The sequence below is a fragment of the Citrus clementina genome, unplaced genomic scaffold (assembly GCF_000493195.1).
Source record: "Citrus clementina cultivar Clemenules unplaced genomic scaffold, Citrus_clementina_v1.0 scaffold_5, whole genome shotgun sequence".
Classification (NCBI taxonomy): domain Eukaryota; kingdom Viridiplantae; phylum Streptophyta; class Magnoliopsida; order Sapindales; family Rutaceae; genus Citrus; species Citrus x clementina.
Window position 1 is genome coordinate 26,330,982 of NW_006262201.1, and position 10,371 is coordinate 26,341,352.

At 35.1% G+C, this 10,371-nt stretch overlaps 1 protein-coding gene across 1 annotated transcript; it reads left to right on the forward strand.

Annotated features, from left to right (window-relative positions):
* Window positions 1–3,807: 3,807 nt before the first annotated feature.
* On the forward strand, window positions 3,808–9,233 carry LOC18042870. The gene is made up of 8 exons (XM_024183697.1): window positions 3,808–3,916; window positions 4,087–4,242; window positions 4,721–5,197; window positions 5,751–5,885; window positions 6,662–7,104; window positions 7,666–8,049; window positions 8,180–8,246; window positions 8,719–9,233. Exons 1-8 carry the CDS (start codon window positions 3,808–3,810, stop codon window positions 9,231–9,233), a joined length of 2,286 nt encoding a protein of 761 aa, XP_024039465.1.
* The last annotated feature ends 1,138 nt before the right edge of the window (window positions 9,234–10,371 follow it).

Here is a 10,371-nt window from a genome sequence, read left to right on the forward strand (position 1 = left end):
TCTTTTAATGACTAAAGTTTTTGTAATAAAATATTAATCAAGATTCAAATTAGAACTTAACTGTTAGTTCTTATCATTTCTCTTTTCCTGGTAGATATATGCCCAATTAGAACTTAACTGTTAGTTCTTATCATTTCTCTTTTCCTGGTAGATATATGCCCATATTTGAAACAGAAAGAAAAGTGTAACTCGATTGCTTGATACGACAATTAATCCGCTTAAAGACCAAGACCAAGTCAGTGAAAGGCAACATAAGTATATAAAGGGGAAAAAGTCACCCACACCCGTAGTATTTGTTTAAATGATCACACAAACCCATTGATTTTATATATGGTCATACAAACTCTTTTTTTTTTAAAGTTTTTTTAACTGTTATACCCTTTGATTATAGTCAAAATAAATACTAATATATATATATATATATATATATATATATATATATATATATAAATAAGATAAAAATAATTAATAAAATATTGTATAATACAAATAAAATAGTTCAATAAGTATAATTAATAATATATCAAATATATAATGAAAATTATTTTTAGTATTAAGCTATTATTAGTCCATCCTAATTAATTTTATTAATACTAAAATCTATTAATCCTAAAATTGACATTAAGATTTATATTAATACAAACATAATTAAAAATTGTAAATAAAATAATATAAATTTTATAAATTATTTTGAATGTTAAATATAATTAATTTAAAATTATTAATTTGTCAAAAAGATTTTTACAATTATTAAAAATGACATATTAATAAAAAAAATTTAATAATGAAAATAATTTATAAATTTTCATTATTTCATATATTATATTATTTTAATTTTTATTCGTATTTATTCTAAAAATTTATTTAAAGTCAATTTTTTGTTGTTATAACTAAAGGGTATAATAGTTAAAAAAAAAAAAAGCAAAAATCTATGTTATTATTTAAGAAATTAAGAAATTTTTGTGAACATTGAGGTGGTGGCTGACGTTTTCCTTATGTAAAGACTTACTATTAATTTCGTTATACAAAGACCATTGAGTTGTTGTGTAAGCATAGCGGCAATTTCCTTGAAGGTAATGAAATGAACATGGTCAAAGAATCTGAGTGAAGGTGCAATAATTAATCCTTGTAGCTACGTTTATAGCATGATGTGCTCACATGCAACCCTCTCCAAATTAAGCATAATTAATTAAGAGGTTTTAAATAGATTCCGACCCACTTCAAATTAATTAAAGCTATTTTAAAGTGCATTGCCCATAGCCTCTCCTCTTAGCTTTATGCCTTTATTGCAACAGTGAATGATGAGGAGTCTAAAGTTGATTACTCGATCGCCACGAAGGAGTCATTATCTAGTACTGATACCCGCACAAAATTTTAAGTTCATTGTAATGTTGATAAAGGCTTATACAATATAATAAAGGTGTTTTCCAATGTTATATGAAAGTCGTGTCAGTATTTCATGAAATGCAAATGTTGGTATATTTTGGACACAAATTGTCTGTAATGAAAACTGAAACAAAATAAAAATAGAAAAGATAGAGATAGGTAAATTTGAGGAAATTTAGATCTCCTAAAGATGTTATTGGTGCTTTAAAGGACCAACACCACTAATAGATAACCATAGTTGTCAATCAATACTGTAGAGTTGTTATTGATGATGATAGTGCTAGTTTAAATAATTGGTTAACTTTCATATGAAACTTAAACCTAATTAAAGAATAGGAGTAAAATAATCCAATTCTTAAGATCAAGAAACACTGATAACTAACACAAATATTAAGCCGAAGTACACATAACAACTAAAACGAGAAATATAAATTAAAAAAAAAATCTAAGAAATAATTTGAATAATCATATCACCGCACCTGAGAATTTTTCCATCACTGAGTAAACAAACCTATACGAGAGAGCTTCTTATAAATTGGCAAAACCACTTACCGTGGGTTCTTTTTTATCTGCGCCGAAAGTATGGTTCAATTGGCGAGTCACCCCACGTGAAATTAAAGCTAAATGATAGTGCTCATATTATTTAATTATTATATCTGAGAGAGCATTTGTTCAAGGATCGAATAAAGGAACATCAATTGTTCTTAATTCTTTATTTCTGTCACCCCACCTTAATTAGGATTGAAGTAAGCACATCAGGAAGGATCTATATATACTGGCATACCATGGAATGTTAATTACTAGTTAATTAAGGATAAGTCTTCTCAAACGAAAACAGAATCTGGTGGTGACCAACACTATTCAAATATTCTTTCTACAAGTTCTTCAAGTTACATATCTTCAGTTACACTCAGGTTATTGTTCGACCATCACTGAAAGCGTCAAATTTGTTTGTGTCAATATGTACCTAGCTACATAGATTGATAATTTTGTGAGGACATCTACATTACCATATGCTTTTTTTTTCTTTTTTCTTTAATTTTTGGGTAAATTGTCTTCCTCTTAATGAAAATTTTATGGGGCATATAAATATAGTGCTTACCTACTTCAGGATTTTGGAATAGATAATTTTTAATATATATACAAATAATTTCTGAACTTACTATCCTTGTTGAATATAATCAACTGATACTTTAAATCAATTCAAAGTTATTAACTTTTAGTACAATTTTGCTTGATATAGATGTAGTAAGAGAGTTATGCATGAACTTTTATTAATTTATGCATCATTAACACTGCTTAAAATTAAAGGGGTATTACTATTGTTGTAAGGAAGAAGCTTTTGTGTATGGAGGCAAGCGATGTCAATTCAATGCATCATTCAGATATAGAATATGGATCATCTTCAATCACAACTTTAGAAGTACATAATTCGACACAAGCCCCAGAGTCAAATGCAGGTAATTAAGCTCCTCGTCTCTCTCTCCCCCCTATATATTTGAGTAACAATGTTAAAAAGTTGTAAATGTGTGAAAAAGACAACTCATGATGGCTGTAAACAAGATCTAGAACTAAAAGCTGATTATATACATACTTCTATATTGAGTTTCTAAAAAGAAATCTCGCAATTAAAAAAAAAATGGAATAGATTTTTTACAATGCTATAAATAGTTTATTTTTTGTAAAAGATCATCTCGCATTTCATTAAAGTACTGAATCCTTATCTAATAAGTTCTCTCTCTATGCATATATATAAGAGAATGAATGTAAAAAATAATAATAATAATAACAATGGAGAATTTTTTTAGTAATGGAAACATAATTAACATGATTAGTCAAAGAAAAAAATTGCTATATTTACTTACAAGGAGTAAGTTTACTATATACTTTGATGCAACGTGTTCCATGGACCCCCTGCAGCAAATCTTTCGGCGGCAAAAAGATAAATTGATGTATGGTGATAGATTAATACGGATATTTTCAAAACTTTGTTGGTTATAAGAGCACCGAAATAAAAATTCTCGCTGATTATAAGAGTATCCACGAATTTAGGCAATTAAGTCTCCTTAATTCACATAATACCAAGAAATAACAAGACCGATCGAAATTTAAATTTATTATATAGAAAGTATTAATAACAAATCTCAAGTCACTAGTCAGATTTTAAATTAAAGGTATAAAATACGCTTATTTATATTAATATATAACCCAAGCCTCGCATGTGACCTAGGCTTGCAAATCCACTAAAACAAAACAATTAAACAATAAAACTACTAACTTGAAAATATATCAAATAAGATATTCGTAGAATAGATAAAGTGTCTTTACTATAATAGTTGTCTGTCCTGCTTTGCATCAGTACTTCATGTTTATATGGTGCATTAATTATTTAAAGTGACCAATGACGTTGCTTCGGAAGAAATGGAGAGAAGACGTACCAATGTAGCTCTAGCTCCTGCATCGCAGCAAGAAGTTAGTATCTCAATACCAGGCGGAGATGCGGCTAATTCTGTACAACCCCTCCAAAATGGTAATTTAAGAGTCGAGTATAAACACTACTGACTTTGTTCTTGTTATATGTGTGATTCAGCTTTTTCAAGCACCATTAATCCTTAATTACAAAAGATGTAACTATTAACTGTTGCAAAAAAGAAACAATGACACATCTTCATATATGTATACATACATATACATGTATAGGACTTCTGGAGGCAAACATTGTGCATTCAACTTCTTCTTCATCTTCAATCCAAACGCCAGATATAAATTCTAATTCCACTCAGGCCCCTGACTCAGACACAAACCAGGGTGGTACTTCATCTCAATTCAACTTGCCATCCCTTCATCTACTTCAAGGTGAGTTCTTATGCATTAACATTCATGCATACCATTTTGGCTTATCAGCATATAGAGTCCATTTTTAATTAGGAATAAATGAGAACCGAGCTAAAACATAGAACAATATAAATTTTAATCTGTTAAAATTAAAGACAATAAACATTGCTTTGAAAACTGTATTTTTTTTCTATCTTTTAGTTTGTTTTTTATTTTAGTAAAATGAGAGCTTCCTCTTCGAAAAATTATGCTCAGATACGGATATTTGCACTTTATTATAAAGTGAGAACACACTTTTACAAAAGTTGTAAAAGAATTTGTACTCGTCGCACTTAAACATATTCCTAAATATAGTAATCTTTCAATAAGGGATTCCTTCATTCAGTTAAAGGATAAAACTAAAGCATTATAAATTGATATATTTTGAAGAGTGGATGTCTAATTCGTTTTATTTTTGCATGAACGCTACGAACATGGACCCACCAAAATTGAGTTGCAGATAAAAAACAGTACAGCCACAAATGTGTGCCTCTCTATAAGGCTGCATTAAAAGGTGACTGCAACGAAGCAAAACGTATATTAGGAGACGATCATCAGTCGATGCTACGTGCAGCTGTAACAAAGGGATATCAAACTATTCTTCACGTTGCAACAGGAGCAAAACAAACAAACTTTGTAAAGCAAATGGTAGAATTGACGGGGCATGACAACTTGCTAACGTTGCAAGATGAAAATGGAAACACAGCATTCTGTTTCGCTGCTGCTGTTGGGAGTGTAGAAATCGCTCAGTTTATGCTGCAAAGGAATCCAAATTTGTTGACAATCCGAGGCGGTGGGCAGATGACGCCGCTCTACATTGCTGCTTTGTTTGGGCAAAGTAAAATGGCATCATTTTTATATCGTCAAAATGAAGACAATTTGGAACCAGACGACCTAGAAAATACTTTTTTTGTCTCCATCGAAACTGGTTTGTATGGTAAGAATATGTTCAATTTCTTCTTTTTATTGGATGATCCCCCAAAGAAAAGCTAACTTTTTAGGAGAAACCTGTATCCGTTTAAATGATTTATAAAATTTTATAACCGTTCGGCACTATTTTACAACTAATAAGAAATGGCCAAATGTGTTGCGTATATTTCATAATTGAGTGCGACACAATTCTAAAGTGGTTCTAAGGGTCCGTAATTCCTGAAGTTGTTATCAAACAGATTTTTTTTTTTGGTCTTTTTTATTCTATATGAAACAAGACAAAAAATTTTATTTTATTTTATCAACACGTATGACTCCCATTTACCTTAATTTTTTGAACATGTTGACGCGTAGGAATCCTAGGCCGAAAAAGAATTAGAATATTAAAAATTAGCTCATTTTTCTTTTCTTTTCATGCTTTTAACTGTAAATTCTATATTTTGGCTTCAGTCATGCATGTGCTTACAGTGTTGACATTATTATCGCCTCGTTGAACCAAAATCAGTTTGAAGAGTCATGTTTTCTGCTGTTTTACAAAAACATTTGAGTGAATTGCTCAGGTTTGGCGCTGCAATTGCTAAAGAAGAATAAAAAGCTGCTAGCTGGGGCTACTCATGCGAAATATGGGACAGCTATGCATATGTTGGCTAGAAATCCCTCAGCATTTACCAGCAATTGTCCGGGATGGTTGAAAGGTAATTAGGTTTTAATTATGCTTAAGTAAAGTACATATATAAGTTGTGATTATATTCAATCTCTATCTATCTATGTGAGGATGTTGAGGTAGTAAGACCAATCAATATAATCTTGTCGTTTGGGATGGGTGGGTACGTTTTACTTTAAAAATCTTGTAATTGAAGTTGGTGGGTCTCACTTAACCTACTCAAATGACAAATTCTTATTGGTCAAACGCACCAACTTATTATGCTGATTCAATATGCTTGACTTATATAAGTTTCTCTCCTATCTATGTATACAAAACAAGACAAGAGACATAAATAAAATTTAATTTACCATGCAAAATATACTAATTTTTCCCTCTTCAAATATTAACCTAGTAGGCTAGTACTACAGTAATGATGATAGCGCATATGAGTTACTCCCTCAAGAGTTGGTTAGACCAGTAACACTATTAATGACATATGTTCCTCATCACCATTACATACAAGCCAGTCTTTTTTATTAGTACTTGTCACGCTTTAAGCGAAGATATTGTGGCTCACTTGTGCATAAGTCTACCATTTAAAAGCTATATATGAGTCTAACTCATCCTTGAAAGTTAGGTAAAAAAGTAAGAGTTAGGCTTATATTATTAGCTGATGTAACTAATCTCAGTGTGGGATATGTTCCTTATCATGTGCATAATAATGTTTTCCTCAGGCTAAGAAATTGGATCGAGTATTGATAGAAAACCATGTTGATTTACTAGTGCGAGCTCTTAAATGATAACTTGTAATTTTCTGTCTTTCAGTTCCAGGAATAAAGTTCATCACCAACAATACAGACTCTTCAACTCAGGCACTTGAATTAGTCAAATGTCTATGGAAAGAAATATCAAAAAGCACACACGAGGACGTCCTAAAACTTATCAGTAAACCTTCAAAATTATTATTTGATGCAGCTCACTCGGGGAACTTCAAATTCTTGGCTGTGCTCACTCGTTCTTATCCTGACTTGGTTCATCAATTAGATGAAAATGGTCGAAGCATATTTCACATTGCAGTTATGCACCGTCATGCAGATACCTTCAAACTAATATATGAGATGGGCTTCGATAAGGAGTTGATAGCAACATATGTAGATGTGTCTGGTAATAACTTACTGCATCTAGCAGCACAATATTCAAATCCAAAACCAATCAGTAAGGTGCCCGGAGCGGCTCTAGAAATGCAGCAAGAATTAAAAACTTTTAAGGTAAATGTTTTATTTATTATTTCACTATGGTCGTAGTTAACAATTACTTGATTTATAGCTAGGTACATTTGGCTGGCCTTTTGATAACAAAGAGGAACCCCTCCTACACACTTTTGAGGAAGAAGTTAATTTGTATTATTATTTTTACCTAATTCAATCGTGTCATATATAGAGTCGTTATATGATCGTTCTTAAGTTTCAAAATTTTGGATTTTATTAAAATCTGGAACAAGTTAACAACAGTATGTATATACTTCCACAGCGTTGTAAACATATATATATATAGGATTGAGTGAATCTCATGGATAAAAAATTAATTCACTTTGTTACATCAAAATCTTATGTTGAGGGACCTCTCCCATATATATAATTATTCTCAAGTGCAGCGCTCTCTTACATTAGTGTAAAGACCTTTTATAATACTGTAAAAGACTTTGCATCGATATAACTATAAAGGTAAAAGTATGCATTCTATGAAGTGCAAACATTGGCACCTAAGAATTTTTGTATATATATACTTCTTAATATTGCATTTTTATTAAAAATATTATTAATTGGTAGGAGGTGGAAACCATCGTCAAACCTTCATTCAAAGAAATGAAGAATAATGATGGCAAAACACCATGGGAGTTATTCACCGATGAGCACAAAACGTTGTTGGAAGAAGCTGAAAAATGGATGAAGAGTAGAGCAGAGTCATGCTCGATAGTTGCAACACTAGCAACTGCCGGGGTGTTTCAGGCAGCTTTCACTCCACCAGGTGGCAACAAAGATGGAGAAGGAACGCCCAATTTCCACTCAAAGATTTGGTTTCATATTTTTGTCATGTCAGAAGCAATCGCATTTTCCTGCTCTTGCATCTCAATGTTGATGTTCTTGTCCATTCTGATCACGTCCCGATACAGAGAAAATGACTTTCTGAAGCGGTTACCATTCAAGTTAACAGTCGGACTCTTAACACTCTTTATAGCTTTAGCAACCATGATGCTATCCTTTAGCTCAAGTTTTTTCTTGGCTTATCGTGATAGAATGAATTGTTTCTCTATGCTTACCATTATACTTGTATTTCTTCCAGTCGCTCTGTATCTTCTACTGCAATGTCGCCTTCAGGGAGACATACTCTATTCCACTTGTCGTTCTAGGTTTCTAGTTGGACCAAAATATTGAAAGCTAGAAATTTGTACCCCAATTGTCAAGCTTGAGGAAAACTCATGGGTGCTTTAACAGAATAGAAAAAGTTCAGTGTTTTAGGAACACTATAGATTCGATATTTAATAGTGGGCCAAGTGTCACGGGATGAGTGTTTTGCGCAGCTAACCCATGCGGCACTTAGACAACTTTGCCGAATGTTGCTAAGTAAGCCTAGAGCTTCTCGAACTAGAGAAGAGAGCAATTGAGCCAAAGAAGAAAACTTGTATTGCACAAAGACATAATACAAAGCTTGAGTTGCTTACAATGTTTGTTGGATACAAATGCCTAATGCCATCCCATATTTATAGGGGAGGCTTTGCCAAACTTTGCCAAACTCTAGAGAATTCTACAATTTCCTAGCTATTTACATGTGCTGGAATTGTATAAAGTATTCTAGAATATTTACATGTTCACATGTGCTAGAGTTGCCTAGAACCTTCCGGAATTGGGCCAAGCTAGCACTCTTGCCCTTGTGTTGGCTCTCTAACCCGAAATTGTGGGCAATTGGGCTAGCGAATTGGGCGGTCCGCAACATCCTCCCCCACCTAAGCTCGCGGCGTCCTCGTCGCGCTTTCATGCTTGAACCTTTGGATGTGCTCAGCGAATTGCCACAAATCATCTTCACGTTCCCAAGTGGCTTCGCTCTCGGGGAGGTTTTTCCACTTCACCAAGTACTCGCTATGTGCTGGCACGCCCCTCCTCGAAACCGTGCGGTCCGCAATGATGTAGTCCACATCTTTGTCGAATGCGGTGACAACGGCAGTTGGCGCGCGCCTCGATTCTCCGTGACTTGGTTCTCCCATGTCTTCGTGATATGGCTTGAGAAGGCTCACATGGAAGACCGGATGGATCTTGAGTCTTGGCGGAAGTTGGAGTTGATACGAGACGTTGCCCACACGTCAAACAACTCGGAAGGGTCCCTCGTAGCGCCTCACTAACCCCTTGTGAACTTTTTGCAAAGTCTTGAATTGTTGGGGTAGGAGCTTGATCATGACTTGATCACCTTCCTTGTACTCAACATGCCGTCTCCTTGTATCCGCCCATTTCTTCATTTTTCTCGCGGCTTTGTCGAGGTAGGCTCGCGTGATGTCCGCTTCTTCATGCTATTCGCGGGCGAGCTTGTGTGCCGCGGGGCTTTTCCCTCCGTAAGTCGAGGCTATGGCATTGGGGGTCATGGGCTGGAATCCCATGATGATCTCGAACGGACTCTTGCCCATAGCCTCGCTTCGCTGCAAGTTATAAGAAAATTGGGCGATGTCGAGTAGCTTCGCCCAATCCCGCTGGTGAGCGCTCACATAATGCCTTAAGTACATCTCGAGGAGGCCATTAATGCGCTCGGTCTGCCCATCCGTTTGTGGGTGGAAGCTTGTCGAGAACTTGAGATCAGTCCCCAACATCTTAAAGAGCTCCGTCCAAAAATGCCCAGTGAACCGAAGGTGTCGGTCGCTCACAATGCTCTTCGGAACTCCCCAAAGCTTCACAATGTGTTTGACGAATAGGCCGGCTGCCTCATCCGCTTTGCAATCGACAGGTGCGGCAATAAATGTGCCGTACTTGTTGTATCGGTCAACAACGACCATGATGCTTCCGCAACCTTCGGACTTGGGCAGCGATGTGATGAAGTCCATGGAGACACTTTCCCATGGCCTTGTTGCTAGCGGCAGTGGTTCCAACAATCCCGCTGGAAGTTGATGATCCACCTTGTCTTGTTGGCACACAAGACAAGTTCGCACATATGCCTCGATGTCGTCCCTCATGTGCGGCCAAAAATAAGAGGCTTGAACTAGTGCGGTGGTGCGCTCGATTCCTGGGTGACCAGCCCACTTAGAGTCGTGGCACTCCTTAATTACTTCTTTCTGTAAATTTCCCCACCTTAGCACAAACAGCCGATCTCCCTTGGTGAGGAGGATGCCTTCCTCTTGCCAAAACCGCCTTGTCTTTCCCTCGAGCACCTTCTCCAGCAAATCCTTGGCTAGTGGATCTTGTTGGAGGCCTTCCTTGATGTGTGAGACAAGGTCGGACTTCGGTTGACTCATGCTAAGTGTTGCCAATTCTGCCTTGTGGCTTAGAGCGTCC